This window comes from Achroia grisella, unplaced genomic scaffold, assembly GCF_030625045.1.
Source record: "Achroia grisella isolate CSIRO2021 unplaced genomic scaffold, CSIRO_AGI_Agris_v1 utg869, whole genome shotgun sequence".
Classification (NCBI taxonomy): domain Eukaryota; kingdom Metazoa; phylum Arthropoda; class Insecta; order Lepidoptera; family Pyralidae; genus Achroia; species Achroia grisella.
This window is the reverse complement of record NW_026713049.1, coordinates 418544-437888: the sequence shown is the minus strand read 5'-3', so window position 1 is coordinate 437888 and position 19345 is coordinate 418544. Positions and strand designations below refer to the sequence as shown.

Sequence of the window (19345 nt, the reverse complement as noted above, 5' to 3'; positions counted from 1 at the left end):
CTTTGTACCTAGTTCTCTGCATCGTGGGGTTCAAGTCATTGGTCATTCTAGTTGCATAGGAAAATCCGTAGTCTACCATCATTTTTCCATCTCGTATGTTGTATATTCTCGTATCACATAAATAATATTATGCATATAACTTTTACAGATTTAAGAATAGCAATTAGAAAATTTTTACCCTTATTTGTTGGATTGTGTATCTCTATATGTAGTACTCACACCAAACCCGCGGAATGACTCAGCCTTCCGCGGGATTGAAGTGCCAAGTGCCAGTGTTTTTTTTGTACGAAAATTGTACTTTATTGTGTAGTCATATATTTTCAAATATTTCGATTTTTTTAAATTAATAAGTAGCAAAGATGATCATCCAAGGTTTTTCTTTTATATTACCCGCAACTAACCCCCCAATAAAAAGATAAAATAATAAACGATTGACATGTGACAACCTTTGTAATTTACGTAACGGATTGGAATTACCCACACAGTAGCTAATAGTACCGTTTAATCTAAATCTAATTATTACTTGATATAGATAACATCATATATTATGTTTTTATTTATAATTTATCAATGAAATCCATAAACAAAGACGCCTTCATTCATTTTAGACGAATATTATTCACGCTTCGCTACAGGTATCGTGTTTTCTATTTAAAGGTATGTTCTTAAAATTGTTGAAAAATATCGACAATTCAACAATCTAAAACTGTAATCAATTTTTAATTAGTAGTGTAAAAAGCAACTGTGTTTTATTTGTATTTTTCTATGAATGGTTATAAGTGCAACCGCCTTTTTTTGAATGGGGAAAATCTCTCATGGCGACTCGTACGTCTTAGGGGTTGAACGAATGGGTACTGTGAGACTCACTCACTCACTAAAAACCCCACATTATTCCTCCTCGCCGCCATAGTGCCGGGGTCGCGGGAACAAGTTCGCAATCAACCGCGACCCCAGCGGCGGTTACTAAAATGGTCAACCCTCATCAACGCGGGGGGGTAACTCTTCCCAGTTTCCGCCCACCGTGGGGAAGACGCACCGGAATGCAGGATGCGCCTTCCCCCCATCTCGGCGCCTATTGTATGTACGGCAAACTTGAACCCCTGAGACTGACCACCTACACCTCTGTGTAGCCGCACCCTCTCCACACGTATCTCTACAAGAGGTAGAGTCATAGAAGGAGCGGGTCCCCAAAGCGATGCTTAACGGTCAGAAGGGGCCCTCCTGAGCCCATTATCCCAGCCTGTGCCGCCCCTCCCATCGGACTATTGGCCACTATGCTAATGATAACACGGAAGGCATTGTTGATATACCCCCCGGGGCACACCAGAACTAAACATTGCTCAGCCACCGTTCTCCGCGAACGTATTTAGGTATTCGCCTAAGAATGCTGCAACATACGAGGAAGTTGTCCGACCAGCACCCCATAAGTGCCTAGACTAACCAGTTAGCCCATCGCAGAAAATTCACTAGGAATTAAACATATTGGATTTCAAGGGGGACATCGTGGAGGTCGATTTACTATCAATATCGGTTTTTCATAAATAAATGCTATATGTAGTAGTCTAGCGGTTTACACACCACCTTAGTTCCGATGGTCGCGAGTTCGATACCTACACGGTTTTTTTATATTGTTAATTTTCATATGTATGATTGTTTGTATCAATCTAAGTGTTTTCTAGTGTGAGTGTCTTTGTGGTGTCTATATTTTACAAAAGAAAATATCTATTTATACAAGCTTTAGCTAGCTTAGTTTTGGTCTAGATAGCGCTGTGTGAATTGTCCTGAGATTATTATTATTTTTATACGCCCAAGTAGATAGGTAGGTAGAGAGGCGTATACAGAATAAAAGTATTTTGGCCCCAATATAATTTATTACATGTTTATATAAAATACATATTATTATATACACTTATTAAATAGATTCGGGTATGTATTCTCGTAACGTCTTCATCGTGTTGTATCTGAAAAAAAAAATATTTTATACTTATATAAGCTATTAAACATCACGCTATGACACTTAGAAGCTAATTCAATTCAGAGCGAATAAAAAACGAACGTTTAGCGAAATACAACTAATAGCATCGGCGGTGATAATATGGGATACGGGTCGATAGATGAGGAATAGAGGTCACCATTTCTTTTAATTAAAAAATATATATATATATAAATTTATTACATTAATGTAATAAAGTTCTGTATTACAATAATATAAAAATATTTATAATATTTTTTTTATACTACTATGCTGGCAAACAGGCATACGGCATGTTACGCCACGATATGTTAGTCTTTAAGTATTTATAACGTGCACCATTAGTAGCCTGAAATAAATAAATCACCTTTTCACGATTCAACTGAAATTTGACGTAAAGATATATTGTGCTGAAGATGTACATGGGTTAACTTCAAAAAGAACAGATGCAATCGCGAGAAGCAGCACTTTATATAAAATCAAACAAAAAACCAAGGTAAATTACTAAGCAAAAGCCGAGATCATGTTCCATCAGTCTGAGCGATAGCAATTTAGGTTTCTGCTGCGGATACGGCCAGCATCTTCTTGTATGAACCAGCGAGAGAGCGAGCAGCCAGCACTAGTAGTTCCCTCCGGGATACTCCCGTCGCCGCCTCCTGCCATTGCGTGTGCGGTACCTAGTTCATTTTAATAATAAATAAACGATACTACAAATACTATTTCAAGATATACGAGAAAAATGACACTAATAATAATCGTCAAGAGGCAATAATAAATATTTCTATTAATAGATGGTTTTGTTTTGTACAGCAAAAATAATAGAGTAGCTATATAAACAACAAATTCTACTACATTTTTACTATTATTCATGTAATTTTATACTTGGTATACATGTAATTTATGTAATTGTTATTTTCTTTCTGTAGGAGAATGCCTCTAGTACTCATAACATATCGGGAGAGGAAGTGAATGTTAGTAATGGGGACTAGGCTAGCAACCATTTCAGGTCATCACATTGTATCCTCTATATGCCATCTGTGTTTAATTCCTAGTAAACTCGCCACGTTGTTGTGTAAATGACCTGACTTTATGCTTAACCTATCATCCTCCAATAGTAACGTATACAATTAGCGCAAGTACCATACCAAGTAACAAAAATCCACAATAAAAAAACCTCTTTAGAGCTTACCTGTAAACTAGCAGCCATAACGGAGCCTATAGTGACGCTATAGCCAGTCTGCTTATGTGGATAATCTTCAGGCGTAGCGGCCGCCAGAGCCGCCAGCGCAGCAGCTGGTACCGGAGTTCCTTGTGACTGGAGCTGCAGTTCTATGCCTAGCGACGGCTGCGATAGCAGCAGCAGGGATAATTCGTACCATCTGGAAGTAGATTGCATTGAGAGATAAGAAATGTTTACATTAATGTGTCTGACGATACTGGCCACTTATAATTAGATTTTTCAGTGGTCAGATTTGTGCGATATCGTTTGTGTGGATAACTCTGTCCAATCAATCACTGCCCCCACATTGCTTCGTAATTTTTTTTCGTTTGCTCAACTAAACTTCATGCCACTTTTCCTGTAATTTCACAACCTAATCGTATTCAACCGAAACCCAGCTTACAAAGCTGCTTGGCGGCTATAATAGGTGAGACTGAATTTAAAATTGTACTTTAATGATGGCCTAGAAATGGTAAAAATAAAGAAAAATTAGTTTATAAAAAAATATTTTTATGTTCTTTAATACAAAGATAGTAATGGAAATACTAGTTACGTATTATTTGAAAATTTTAAAACACCTGTTAATTTAGTCTCGAAATTTAAAAACTAGCCCTAAGAGGCTTACAACTCAGCTATCTGGGGTTTATTGGCCCCGGACTTGGTGCTTAGAGTTTCGCCCCGAGGCCCCAACCTTCAAGCCACTAGGAAGGCGCGGGTGACCGGTGTCAGTCAGACCACAGCTACAGTACAGACCTGTCAGGCTGTGCCTCCTGCAGGAACCCCTCAATAGCGACGACTGGTACGTTGTTGGTGAGTTGCGTGTTCGTAGAACGAACCTGTGCGATCCTCTGCTTGGCGGCGGCGTACGCGGCCGCGCTTCCCACAGGTTGCGTGGCGGTCACCGAACTTGGGGCCGGACTACCACTGTACAATGATATATAGTAATGTAAATTTAACGCGGTCATTATTGGTTATTGAGCAGATATTGATTCCACCATGATGTAGACAATTAGCTGTTTATTCGTTAGGTATTTTTGAAACTAAAATAATAGCAATTATAAACAATCCTGTATGAATCACACATCGTTATTCCAAACTACTAAACAACTTATAGAATTACTTTAATATATTTTTTTCGGAAGTATTAATTGACGGCCTCGGTAGTCTAGCGGTTTAGCACACCGCTTTACTTCCGATGGGTTTGTATCAGTCTGGGTGTTTTCTATGATATATATATTATGTATGTATTCACAAAAAAAAAAAATTTGGTATTTATATCAGTTATCTAGTACCCATAACAGAAACTCTGGCTATCGTGGGACTAGATGGCGCTGTGTTAATTGTCCAGAGCTATTTATTATTTATATTATTACAAGTTGTGCCAGAAAACTTTTTAAACTCCATATGTTGATGATAATCAAACAATAACAATTAATAAAACATCTATACAACGCCACGTCAGCTATTTCGTTAATAACCTAATCAATTAAATAATAACTATTATTTAATTCATTAGTTCATGAACGAATAGCTGGCATATGTAAAAACATTTATATAAATAAATACTTCTCGCCACAAAGATAGTTACAGTTAGTAGATGGTCGCCTCGTAACAATGTTGTTATATGTAATGTAAAGAAAAGGTATGACTTGTGGGTCATCTGTGCAATTGCTTTAAGCGATGAGACCAATTCTGTTAACCATATTTATGCAAAATATTAATTTTGTACTTATTTTTCCAGTACGCGATAAAGTTATATTATAATTATTGACATAGGTACATAGAAGATACCACTATTATACCACTTAGTGTGGAGATCTGCATAAAATGAGAATTGTTAGCAGTTAAATAACCCTAAGGTCCATTCTAGTTTGTAGGTCACAAATCATAGTATGTATAAAAACTATTCATACACAACAGTTGCTTTTCCAAATACTCCTTGAAAGGCCTCCCTGACTGGGGAGATTTTAACTTCCTTGTCTGATGCAACAACTATGTTCAAATCACCACCACTTTCTGTAAAGAAAAACACACATTTTAAACAGTGCACTGTGCTAATATACCTTACTATAAATTTTTACTTTATATTTTTCACTTACTAAGATATTCCTTCATTTGCGGATCTAATGTTGTGATCATGGAGTCCACAGAACTTTTAGCCTTCTCAGCCACCCTGTGTAGTATGCCACCTGTAGAGACAGCTCCTTTCACCCATGTGAACAAGGCACTACCTGGCATCACATCACCTATTAAAAAAAATAGATAATTTTAAAAAGCTCTCTACCGTCACCTATCTGACCTCACAAATATCTAGTGAATCAGTGTAAGAAAACATGTTTGTATCTGAAACAGATGAATAAAAGGTACCCAAACAGTCACCATTTGTGCAAAGCCAACCTAGGCACCTTGAATAAGGTATCTGCTATAGAATTTATTATTAAGTATTTAAATCTTGTTCTTGCTCTCCTATATATAAAAGGGGTAGACTCATATGTTTGAATAGGAGCAGAAAGCAATAAAATCTTCTGGAAATAAAGGGCTTATCACAGAAAGATGCAGGGAAAAGTAACAAACAACCAAATTAAAAATAATCTTTCATTATTTTTATCAGGGCATGTATAGACAGTGTTACTAATACAGTTAATATTAATTATAAATTACACTAGTAAAGAAAACAAAAATTACCAATAGCTTCCAACTCAGGAGTGGAGGCTGGTAGAGATTCAGGAGACAGTGTGTTTTGTGAGTCATCTGGAGACCTAATTGACACCATTGGCTCACCTTTACTTAGTGGAATGGCAGGGCTGAAAATATAATTAAACAATCATTATAATAATAAACTTATTAAACTATATGAACCTGACTTAATTTCTGTATATTAGCTACATGATGTCTTTATCCCACAGTACTGTTAAATGTGAATCTGTGATAATCTGGGATATGATTCAAATGGATAATGTACCAAATTTCATTTAAATCCATATTGCACTATTCATGGAAGAATAACAAATGTCTATACATCTATACTCGAAATAGTGATCTATGGTGGTATTTTTAGTTTTCTATTTACAAAAATATTAGGTAGCTGTAGGTAAGGACTATATACCCAATATGAAAAATTCCTTTAAAAACAAAGAGGTATCCGAATACAAGGATACACAATTCTGTGAGTTTTTTTTTATTTAAACTAAAGAGCAGAAATAAAGGAATTTCGTACTTAACAGTCTAATTCGGTAATGAAAATATCATAGTTTATATATCATTACATACATAAACATCCCACAATACAGGAAAGTTTCTCCCCAAAGGAGGATATTTTTTATTAAATCTGAAATGATGACACTGCATTTCTCTTGACATACTGGGGATGAAGATATGTTAATACATATTTACCTGAAAGTTTCCATAACTTCTGGTTGTGGATCCAATCTCTGCTGAACTATGACAGGTTGTACAGGAGCTGCATTTGGTACCTAGAATATATTTAGAAAAAAAATTAAGACATCTTATACTACCAGAATCAATTTCATATTTATAATATTAGTAAATACAGATAAATAGGCCTTGATTCTCATAATATAATCATAATTGTTGCTGACTAATTATTAGCATTATAATAAAAGTGAAAGGGATAAAATTAATTACTGTCTTTGGCCACATTGCTTCTAGACAATCTAAACATAGAAATGATTATGATGGACCAGATGGACAATTACTGCCTAAGAGTCATGATTTTAATCTAAGGGCATAAGTTACACTAAAAATTTATACATGACCCAGTTTATATTTCTTTTATCTACATCAAAAATAATAACATACGATATCAGTGGCAGTGATGAAATTCGGGAGCTGGGATGGTGGCGCAACGCTGGAAAGCAAGTTCCCAGGAGCTAAAGCCGGCGTTGGTGCATCTGGGATCTTAGGCTTATCTGATCCACTCATCTTAGCACGTTTTGATATTTACGCTGCAAGAAGTAACACTATATATATATTATTAATTTACTAAGACACGTAATAAAATTAATATAATTAGAATTTAATTTGAAGAGGCATAGATTAAGATTTAAACATGAAGATTGTGTTGTTTTGAAAATTGACTTTTATAAACAAAACAAATACCGTATTAAGTTAGGATTTGCGAATTTTACGATTTCTTTCAAAGCATTTGTGTTGTTGTTGACATACTAAAATGACAATTTAAATTGACAGTGACATTATCTATACCACGTAAGTATTTTATATTTTAAAATCCATAGATAACAAACCTTAGTAGCTTACGGAACAAGTTGGCTAGCCTAGCATCGTTTAAAATAAAACATAAAATTACACTATTTAGCAAGTAAATTAAGATCATCAAGCAATGCTATTTCTATACTATCTTTTAAAACGTAAAACGTATGTAGTTTGCCAAGTACTTCTACTTAATCTGTGCTGAAACAAGTGTCAACTATCTGTCAACTGTAATATCAATTATCACTTACCTCTTCAAAGTTCTCTTTATTTTCACTAACAATAAAGTAAAAACTTTAGTAATTAATATTAACTGTACACAGCCGCGAATTTTGTGATAATTAAATCATGTCGGATGGGCCAGATACACCGCCCTTCAGTACAGTAGACATCAATAGTGAAAATATTGAAGATGAAGACTTATTTGCATCTGCGGTCCAGGTATCTTACTGGAATCTTGTTTTTCTTGCTTGTACACAAATACGCCCCCGATAGATAAATTGGACCATAGTAACGCCCCTCTTTGGACTTGTTTTTAAAGCTATTCGATTTATTTAACGGTTATCGGTTTCTTAGTAAATTATGAACTAAATAAAATTTCCGAATCGACAATTCAATTAACACCGTATACGTGGGAAATAATCATTACAATACAGCTTGTGATGTGTATGATGACCTTGATGCGAAATTATGCATTTATTCTGTATTATATGAACAATTGAAATTGTTAATTGCACATAATATAGATTATCAGATTATTACAAGTACTTAATAATTGCAAGTGTACAAAAATAGTTTAGTAAAATACTGAGACATCATGGTAACTTTTGATTTAATATAAAAAGTATAATAAAGTAAGGAGTAGGTATTACAGAAAATAATATTTAGTATTTCCTCAAAGAAATTCATGATAAATATCATATGCTGTTTGTATTCTTTCAAAATCCATACATATTAGTAGACCTGTACCTGTAGCACAACTTAATAAATATGATGACAACATTGTATTCTAGCAGAATTAACGTCCAAGGCTTGCTTACAAAACATTATTGGGAGGCTTATTCTGCCAAAAGGTATCTGTGTTTCAGTTTGAAGTATGAACACATGTAATTATAGGGATGCATAACACCTTACTCATTTGGAAAGAATGCAGGTGTCACATGATGACCTAATGATCTTATTCTTGAATGCAGGCCATAGTTATAGCTTACATCTGATTGACTGTCATTTTGTTTGATCCAGTATATTTTATTTTTTATTTGTAGGAAGTCAGTCTGGATCCGGAGGTTAATGGAGCTCGAGAGGGTTTGGAGAAAACAACCATAGGAGACCCACCATCAATCACTGCTACTCTCAGCAGCCCTATAATGGAAGAGGTAATATTATAAATATGATAAAAATATACTTTAATTGTTTATGCACCAAATACACATATTTTGTCTATACACAAATTATATATTAATCTATTATTGAAATTCAATAACAGCATTTAAAATTCAACAGTATTTATACTCTGTTTTGTAAATAGTTCATACAAAAATGTTATATACAAAAAAAAAGTAGCATATCAATACACAGCAACAGATTGGTAAACCATGAATAAAGAATATATATATTATATTTATTAATGTTTGTACAATGTATGGACTAAACAAGTGACTCGTGTAAGTTGATTGAGGTAGTGTACTAAACTGCACCACTGAGGTAATTCAAATTGATTACATTTACATAAGAAAGTACATTTTTAGCTCTATATAATACACTCTATAATTTCTAATGAAGGTGTATTGTATGAGATTTCAACTAAAGTTATTAACCTTAAACTTTTGAATTGAATCTCAGTGCATAACTGTAAATCTAATGAGTGTTCTAAGGTTGTAATTATGCATAATTACATATTTATTCATTAATTAAAAATTCATACCTAAAAACCCATTCAGTAAAAAAAGTGTTTAGTGGCACACACACAGTGCTCAAGTTTTTTTTATAATTAAATTAATTATCACTTTTTTTTTATTTGTTGAGGTTGTACTGAAGAGTGAATGATACCTTTTGTATTAAAAAAATGTAGTGAAGTCTTAGATAACAACTGGTATTGTAAATTCTAACCTATATTTATTGTCTGTTTATTACTTATTCATCGTTGAGTGGATATAAATGAATATTTATGAATTATATTATAAAAATCTGAAGTAAACTATGTTTTAACACCTAAAGTTGTTTATAAGAGGTAATTAAGTGATTTGTAGGTACTGAAAGTGACGTTGCTGTTTTAATAAAATACACATATTTAATTATTATTATGTACAATAATGTAATATAAACTTTATTGTAATTTTTTACTCACTGGAAACTGCAGGGCATATTTAGAACTATTATAATCTTAAGACCATTATGTACACATGTTCCAGTACAAAAATTAAATTGAATTGAATTGAATTGAATATTTCTTCCACAATCTACTAATGTCTCATACATTCATCAATCCCCTCTAGAATAACATTCCAGAATCCTATTTTCACATGACTTTGTTATGGTATTAAGCTTGCTGTTTAATATGGACTGTTATTATATTGTATTACCATTTAAAATTATCTGTGGAGCCTGGAACTTCAATTATTACATAATCAATATAAGAATAGTAGATATAATTTGTAGATAAAGATATACATCAATGTCACAATAAATACAAAAAAAAACCAAGCATATCCTCTCTTTCGAGTCAGTTAGAATTTTTATTTATACTTTATTCCTTTTCTTACAGATAGCTACAGAGCGAGCAAACAATATATTAATAACAGTTACAGAACCACAAAAAATCGGAGAGGGCATGAGCTCGTATGTTGCGTATCGCGTGCTTACTAAAACTAATATGCCAATATTCAGCAAACACGAGTTCACTGTGCTAAGACGTTTCAGTGACTTCTTGGGCCTGCATGAAAAACTCACTGAGAAATATCTACGTTCCGGGAGAATTATACCGCCGGCACCTGAAAAAAGTATTGTAGGTGAGTTTTAATCAGTGTAAAGAAGACAGGCAAACAAGCTGAAGTTTCACTATAGTAAATGTCACGTTTTTCGTATTGTATCATTATCGTAGATTTTTTTACAATTAACACAGCGCCATCTCCACTCGGTAAACAGTCTTTGTTATGGGTATTAGGCAACTGATATAAATTACGAACGTAGATATATATTTTTTGTAAATACAGACATAATATACCTACAAAACACTCAGACATTACAAGCAACTATACTCATGATTACAACTACAAGTATTTTGCTCGAGGAATCGAACCGGCGATAATCGGAAGTTAAGCGCTGCGCTAAATGGCTGTGTCTGTATTGGAGTATGAAATTTAATTAATTGTGTTACTATAATGAACAAACAATATCGGTAATTTATGTGTAATCTATCCTTTAAAATTAGTATAGTCAATAACAGAATAAGTAGATATACATTAATCAAAACCTCAAGAAGTACATACGTTCGTGTAGATATTGAGACTTGAATATCTAATGGCAGTATGTTAATTGCATCCCCGAGGATTGCAAGTGCATCTGACATCTGACTGGTGTCAATTTCAAAAGATAATATATATATGAATAAAAGAGCTACTGCAATTAAACTAGGACCGCACTTTCTGGTATGTTGGTAGGAAGCTACTAAGCAATACTAATGTATTGCTCAGTAGCTTATTAATATTGGGGAGATTTGAACACGGTCATTGCCACATACCTTTAATAAAAATGATAGGTAGGTAATAGGTACAGTTGGATACAATAGATTTAACAAAAATATATATCTTAAAAGGTACATAACATAAAAACATGATAAATTATACATATGTAGTGCATCGCTTACAAAATATATTTTTAATATTTACACCTATAACATAGACTATGTAATCTATTGCAGTGTGACAAAACAATTTTAAAAGTCTGTATGCAAACATACATATCATTATTCAACGAATTGTATTACTACTAAGGAACAACATTTCAATATAAAAGAATGAGACCATTGTAATGTTGTCAATTCGTTATCCAATGAATCATATGATAAAATTTCAAAATTCAGCATAATACGTCTTAATAATAGCAATAAAATTTACCTGTACTTATCTTATGAAAAGATGATAATGAAAATAAGTGTACATTATTATGTAGTGTGACTGGATTAATATGATACAAATAACGAAAATACGATTTCAAAACTTTTAAGAATCTATAAACCTATAAATCTATTTGAATTTCTAACAGTTGTCTATTGTTATGGTCACAACAAAAGCTCAGTTGAGGCTTGATGGCGATGTCTACGTGAAACCTGAACACATAGACAGATACACTATTTTCTATTATATTTATATTAATCATATAATGGAATGCCTGTAGTACTGGTAACCCACTAGAATAGTCTGTTCTAAGTTATAACCATTCATATTATATTCATCAAGGTACAACCAAGTTAAAAATGACTTCAACCCCTTCAACTGAGAGTGCAAACGGGAGCAACTCCGCGGCGAGCGTTCAATCGCAGTTCGTAGAACGGCGTAGGGCGGCGCTAGAGCGATTCCTCAACCGCGTCGCACAACACCCGGTGCTTTGCATCGATCCTGACTTCAGGGAGTTCTTAGAATCCGGTGAGTTAATAATTTTCAACAACACATTTACTCTGATACTATTTACTTTCTACCATGTTTTTTAATCATTGCCGTCGTAGTCTGTGTTTACCCCGTCTTACTCTGAAGGTCGAAATCAAATATGGCCGGCCACGAATTTTTTTGTAGACTACTCTAATGCTGTTAGCCGCAGCTAGCCTTTACAGCTTTACCGGACGACGCGGGCGAGTGCAGATAGCACTCTACACCCGCAGAAGGGCTTATGGAGCGGCTGAAGTCGAATTCCCGCCTGACGGATACGATTTTAGTCTGAGGGCACTTTAGACGTAAGATTTAACTATTTCATAGTATTATCTGATTTATTTGTTAAAGTAATAATGTAACAATGATTACTATTTTTATACGACTTTTTATAAATTATTGCACGCATTTCTTTATTCCAGATACAGAATTACCGAAAGCAACAAGTACGTCGGCACTAAGCGGTGCTGGCGTGCTGCGTCTATTTAATAAAGTGGGCGAGACTGTTAATAAAATCACGTACAGAATGGATGAGTCTGATCCCGTAAGAAATTAATTTACATTTTTTTTTTCTGTTCGATAGGTTTTGTTTATTAGAAGTTTGTTTTGTACATAATATTGCCACGCATGCATTTACGAGTGGTGGTATCGCCGGTGTCACATCATAATGTAATGTATATGTTGCTGTTCCTGTATATAGGCGACGGTTACCACTTACCACGAGGTAGGCCTTCAGCTCATTTATCATTTCACTTACCTAATAGTATATACGATATAAGTCCGTTATGATGGTTATGACACACGACGCTAAATTTCAGTATAATAGAGCCGAGTGTCTTAAATAGACGTAGGTATATCGTACGACGTTTTTCAACAAACTTGTAAGGAAGAATAAAAAATAATGATATTATATTTTGCTCATTTTGGCACTTTTTACTTTTTTTATATCATCGCGCTGCCGAGCAGTTCGAAATTTGAAAAATAGCAAAGTACGGTTTTGGAATATACTTCACTATTTTAGATATCGAAAACCGGTGAAATTAGATCCACATATGACATCGGGTCGGTTGTGTGTTGTTGTAGTGGTTCGAGGAGCGCGTTGGTCGCGTGGAGGCGCTGGAGGCGTGCCTGCGGCGGCTGCACGGCGCCGGCGACGCGCTCGCGGCCGAGCGGCGGGAGCTGGCCGCCCGCGCACACGACGCCGCGCGCGCCGCCGCCGCGCTCTCCGGCGCCGACCCCCACGCGCCGCTCTCACGCGCGCTCTCGCACACCGCCGACCTGCACGAGAAGGTACGGCTCACTGTCCCCGCGCCCCGCGCCCCGCGCCCCGCCCGCCGCCCGCGCACACGACGCCGCGCGCGCCGCCGCCGCGCTCTCCGGCGCCGACCCCCACGCGCCGCTCTCACGCGCGCTCTCGCACACCGCCGACCTGCACGAGAAGGTACGGCTCACTGTCCCCGCGCCCCGCGCCCCGCGCCCCGCCCGCCGCCCGCGGTCCCCGCGCCCCGCGCCCCGCGCCCCGCCCGCCGCCCGCGCACACGACGCCGCGCGCGCCGCCGCCGCGCTCTCCGGCGCCGACCCCCACGCGCCGCTCTCGCGCGCTCACACCTTGGAATGCCGCGCGCGCCGCCGCCGCGCTACTCCGGCGCCGACCCCCACGCGCCGCTCTCACGCGCGCTCCCGCACAGCGCCGACCTGCACGAGAAGGTACGGCTCACTGTCCCCGCGCCCCGCGCCCCGCGCACACGACGCCGCGCGCGCCGCCGCCGCGCTCTCCGGCGCCGACCCCCACGCGCCGCTCTCACGCGCGCTCCCACACCGCCGACCTGCACGAGAAGGTACCTCATCACTATCTACCGCCGCCGCGCTCTCCGGCGCCGAACGCGCCGCTCTCACGCGCGCTCTCGCACACCGCCGACCTGCACGAGAAGGTACGGCTCACTGTCCCCGCGCCCCGCGCCCCGCGCCCCGCCCGCCGCCCGCGCACACGACGCCCTCGCCCTCACACCTTGGAATGTACGACCCCACTGTCCCCGCACACCTGCATTACAAGGTTCGCCCTCACCGTCCCCACTCGTACCCTCATCACTATCTACCTAACATTCAATGTCCATTAAGCATGTGCCGCTAGACTTCTGTTCAGTCTGCACACTTCGACGCGTATGATGCACAAATGAATATGAATCCATAAAATCTTCCATTTTTGTAAATTTTTAATCTCAACTTAATAACATTGCTTCGCAATACATGTAAAGACATAAATACAACGTGATTCTAAAACTTTTCAGATAGAACAATTGAGAGTCGAGCAATCCAACACTGACTTCTATGTCCTGACGGAACACATTAAAGATTATCTCGGCCTTATTGGTTCCATCAAGGATGTCTTCCATGAAAGAGTCAAGGTAAAAATATTGTGAACTATATCTACAACATTGTCTACTTTGCCCATTACAGATAAAATTATATAAACCAATTAAAATTATGAGTATTAATAAACACGAGTCTTTTTGATGTTAACTCAATTTGAACTCATAATTTTTTAGTTTATGTCGGTCTAGTAAACCACAAGATAACGCTCTCAAACATTGCTGCGGTAAATAACAAACGCACCCCTACTTCCAGGTGTTCCAAAACTGGCAACACGCTCAGATGCAACTTACGAAGCGGAGGGAAAACAAAGCTAAAGCTGAACTAGCCAACCGCCCCGAAAAGATTGAACAGGCGTCCAATGAGATTATTGAGGTACAAACTATTTTTATACTTAATAACTTCGCAGTTCGAAGAAAATTATATAGTATATACACTAGTTAAAATAGAACTATTATAGTCAAACTAGAAATACAATGAATAGTAAGCTATTTGAATGTTCTCTGACAATACAAATTTACAGCGGAATAGTTCGAAGTAGTGACGTCGCTCAACGCTATACACTTAGTTGCATAGTGTTATTGCGAGTAGGAGACTATAGCTTAAAGACATATGGATAAGTATCATATCAATACATGGTAAATTAAGAAAAAATGCAAAAAAATTTTTTTTTTGACGAAGGTTAAGATGAGAACTCAAAGAAATCATAAATAGATTTATTAAATTTGAATATGACTTCAATATCTAATAGCTTTGAAAAGCTATTAAGTCATACTTGAACCTCACCATACATTTAGTCACATATGTTTATTTTGTCCATGTTTAATGATGTTATTTTTCTTTACATAATAATAATTTTTAATTCCTATTATTGCCTACCTAGGAAAGAGTTAACATTGTACATATAGTCTATGACTTGTACAGCTGGTTCCTACTCTAAGTATAAACTGTTATCTAAAGTCTATTCCTTCTTTTTAAAGGAACATTCTGAGGATTAAATTACCAAAGATATTAATTTATTTTTATTCAATGCACAGTGGGAAGCGAAAGTGGAACGCGGTCAGCAAGAATTTGACACAATATCCCGCGTTATCAAGAAGGAACTGGAGCGGTGGGACGAGGTGCGGCTCACAGAACTGAGAGCCACCGTGCTGCGGTACTTGGAGGAGCATATGAAGCACCAGGCTCAGGTTAGTGCAAAACTGTACTCTAAGGCTAAAGTTATTGGTGCTTTTTTCTGCTATTGCATTAGCAGAAAAAAGGATCATAATAGTAACTGCTTTTGTAGACTACAATTTTTTTAAGAGGAGTTAATTTCTCAGGAGTCAAATTTTAAATTTTTTTATTTATAGCATCATGTACAGTTAATGTTAAAATAAAAATAAATATTGAAGGACATTACAAATAGCACCGTCTAGTACCAAATTTCATTGTATTGGTAATAAAATACATAAATACGTTTTAATAATTACAAATGTCTATCAGTAAATATAAATTGAATCCCCTACCATCGGAACGGAATGTTAAACCGTAATATTACATCAACTTTGAAAAAAAAATTGTCTTAAACTGAATTTGTTGAATGCTTATTGTTAGCCTAACAGAAAATTGAGAAAAATATAAACATTGACGTAAATAAGAGAGGTATCATTTTAGAAAATTAGTATAGTTTGCAAAGTTATCATTATGGGTACCCAGTCTTCTCGCCTATTTCGACTATTTCAGCTTACTTTGTAGCTGGTTAGGGCGAGATAAAGCAATGTATTTACTGGATAAGGGTGATAAAATGTTAGCCCTCCGGAATGGTAACGTATGAAGTGGCATCCCGAGCGTCTAAATTGATATTATAATGTCCGTGATTCTGTTCATATATTATGATACCACTTACCATCTGGTGGAGCTTAGCTTAAATACATAGAAGTATAAAATTATAATAATAAAGTGGTAATATTTATGTTGCGTCCTCAACGGTCTAGCGGTTTAGCATACCGCTTTACTTTCGATGGTCGTCGGTTCAATTCCTCACACGGAAGAAAAAATTGTATTCATGAGTATGATAAAAAAAATCTTAAGTATTTATATCAGTTGTCTAGTACTCATAACACAAGCCCTGCTTACATTGGGCCTAGATGACGTTGTCTGAATTGTCCAGAGTATTATATTATATTTATATTTGCAGTCAATGCGCTACTGGGATGCGTTCTTGCCAGAAGCAAAAGCGATCAAATGAGTCGGGGAATGACGGCGGCGCGCTTCGCCCTAATCGCACCGACCGAACGACGTGGCACTCAAACTATAACATCGCTCTTAATATCCTACCATAAGGTTTATTCTCCATTAATCCATCCAGGTTATCTAAACGCAAACAATTTTCATTACTTACCAACCCTTTATTGTCGATCTTATCTCAATATATATATAGACGAATCTTTGTTAATAGTAGCTACAGTTAAAAATAATGGGGCAACATCGTGTTCAATATGCTCTTTCATGTATTTTAATAGTTATCATACATTTTTTGTTGTGGAATGTGGATGAATTATAGTAAAAATATTTGCCTATAAAAGGAACCCTCAAGGAGGGAAATCGAAACGTACAGTCAGTTATTACGCTATCATATACATATGATCATATTTAGAACAATTTATTAAGATAGTTTTAATAAAGCAACAAGTTTTAAGATATTTTTTGTATGAATAATATTAGTAAACAGAGAATTTAAATTTTCTTTTCTCCCAAATACTTAATATTTGTATTGACTAATAACCCTAATGATTGGTTAACACAGCAATTACCTTTTTATTCTTTTTTTTTATGTTTCAGTCAGAATATCCTTTATAATGTGAATTAAATTAACTATGATCTTATACATATGATATATATATCTAGGAAGATAGGACTTCAAGTGAAAGAAGTATTATCACTACTGTGGTAATAAATGATGATGATGATGATGGTGATCTATCTCAGACTGCCAAAATGTATGTAATGAACTAAAAATGTGAATGGAAAATATCTACAAATAAGCTTATCAATTAATTACACACACATTGGATCAGGTTAAAAAGAAGTCGATTGAAAGATATATTATTGAAAAAATTTAGAAAAATATACGATTTTGGTTTCGGAATATAATATTGATAATGTACATTTTTAAACTTTTATTATATTTTAAAACGTATTTATTAATTTTCTATTTTAATTCATTAATTTCTCCTTGACTATAAAAAAAAAGTTATTGAGGTAATTTCCATTCGCATATTATTGGAATTTGAATCTTAAGGTGTTTAGATAATGAATATTGAAAATATGTTCTGGGGGCTAAGTAATTAAAATTAAAATATATATATGCCCTGTCCCACAATATAATAATATTGTAAAAAATTGCATATTAGATAGGTAAAATGTAATAATGTGTATATTCGTCATAAATATTATCTAGATGTAAAAAAAATATTTTTATTAGATACCGTTCAAGTATGTTGATGTTTTTTCTTTTTTTTTTTATATATCTATTTGTTAATAAAGTAAGATACAAAGAAAAAAATATTAAGTTGCATGTATTTTTTTACTTTTTTAATAGCCTCCGTTGAGAGTAATCTACGGTGACCATAAATATGTGAGGTTTTGTTCAATTGTCTAAATGAATAACAACGTAGATCTCAAAAAAAACCGCGCTATTTACTAAAAATAAATATTACAATATTTTATTAGGGCCCATCTATAATTTTCATCACAAGTTGAGGGTGAGGGGATCGAGAAATGTGACACGCGTCTTAAATTTCGTTCATTTCATAATCTAATATATTTAGTGTTAACACTTCCGGTTTCTGAATAAATAATGTGGCACAACATGGTGTCTTATGAATAGTGAATCAATCAAAAATTTATTTTACGAGCAAACATGACATTTTATGAGCAAACCGCGAGCGGTCGGACGTGTGTGGAGTCGTGCGCGTGTTTCTAATATTAAGTATTAAAACAGGAAATTTAAATTGTGAATGTAAATCTATAATATTAAGATCTAAATTGTTTCATTGAGAAGTTTATATTTGCAAAACATGTGACGTGATAACAGGAGGAGTCTAGTAAATGTGACCAGCTTTGACATGGACGGGAGGAGTAAAGAAATGATAAAAATCGTGTGATGAAATTAAAAGATGGCCCCTTAGTTGTATTAATTGATTTCATTCCCATAATTGGGGACCATAATTACTATGATTTTATACATTGCTACACATATACAAAATGTGTAACATTGTTTTATTTTTAAATACTTTTTTAGTACACGAAAAACTTATTTTATTCATATATAACTTATATGTTGATACATTCAATGTTATGAAGATATTTTAATTTTAAAAATTATTCCATTGTTATTATTAGTTAGTGTTAGTGTAATGAGTATTATTTCGTTTCTTTTCTTCTGATTAAATTCATCCTAAACTTTGCAGAGTTGAGTATCAATAACATTGTGAAGCAGGAATTCTACTATATACTGTAAGACTATTTTGAATTATTTCACTTGTTTATCTTTCTGATGATGCACGATTATTAAATTGTACCCATAATAATGTAAGTTACTTGCTCATACGTTTTGAACGTATGTTGAAAGGAATGAGTTGTTTCTTTTTTATTTTTATAAAGCAATACGCCAATTGGAAACTAATTATGATTATTCTATTTTAAATGGAAAATATTCATATATATACGTATATATAAATGTTACGCGCAGTAGAATATTCCAGACTATATTATTAATTTGATTGAGAATTCAGTTTTAATTTTCTTTTCGACCATCTCATCATGTTATAATATCTAGAAAAATATATAGATAGATAATAGACACTGTAAACGTATATTATATATGTAATATTATATATATATATAATATTATACAACGGTAGGTAC

The 19345-nt window shown here is 35.4% G+C and overlaps 2 protein-coding genes across 3 annotated transcripts; one reads left to right on the top strand and one right to left on the bottom strand.

Annotated features, from left to right (window-relative positions):
- Window positions 1-1862: 1862 nt before the first annotated feature.
- Window positions 1863-7382, bottom strand: LOC131852907 (protein PRRC1-like). 2 transcript variants are annotated; one of them, XM_059203654.1, is made up of 10 exons: window positions 7311-7382; window positions 7011-7156; window positions 6585-6664; window positions 5877-5995; window positions 5291-5437; window positions 5105-5207; window positions 3945-4115; window positions 3162-3351; window positions 2478-2649; window positions 1863-1961 (listed from the first exon to the last, which is right to left on the bottom strand). In XM_059203654.1, exons 2-9 carry the CDS (start codon window positions 7131-7133, stop codon window positions 2524-2526), a joined length of 1059 nt encoding a protein of 352 aa, XP_059059637.1. In that variant the 5' UTR covers window positions 7134-7156; window positions 7311-7382; the 3' UTR covers window positions 1863-1961; window positions 2478-2523. The 2 variants fall into 2 exon arrangements, with proteins under 2 accessions (XP_059059637.1, XP_059059638.1); XM_059203655.1 differs by having other exon boundaries at window positions 5291-5422.
- Window positions 7383-7662: 280 nt separating this feature from the next.
- Window positions 7663-18380, top strand: LOC131852887 (sorting nexin-2-like). The gene is given in 11 exon segments (XM_059203627.1): window positions 7663-7862; window positions 8687-8797; window positions 10186-10429; window positions 11879-12064; window positions 12487-12608; window positions 13148-13359; window positions 13361-13505; window positions 14353-14469; window positions 14690-14809; window positions 15472-15624; window positions 16614-18380. Coding segments are annotated over 11 exon segments (1554 nt in total). The 5' UTR covers window positions 7663-7769; the 3' UTR covers window positions 16665-18380.
- The last annotated feature ends 965 nt before the right edge of the window (window positions 18381-19345 follow it).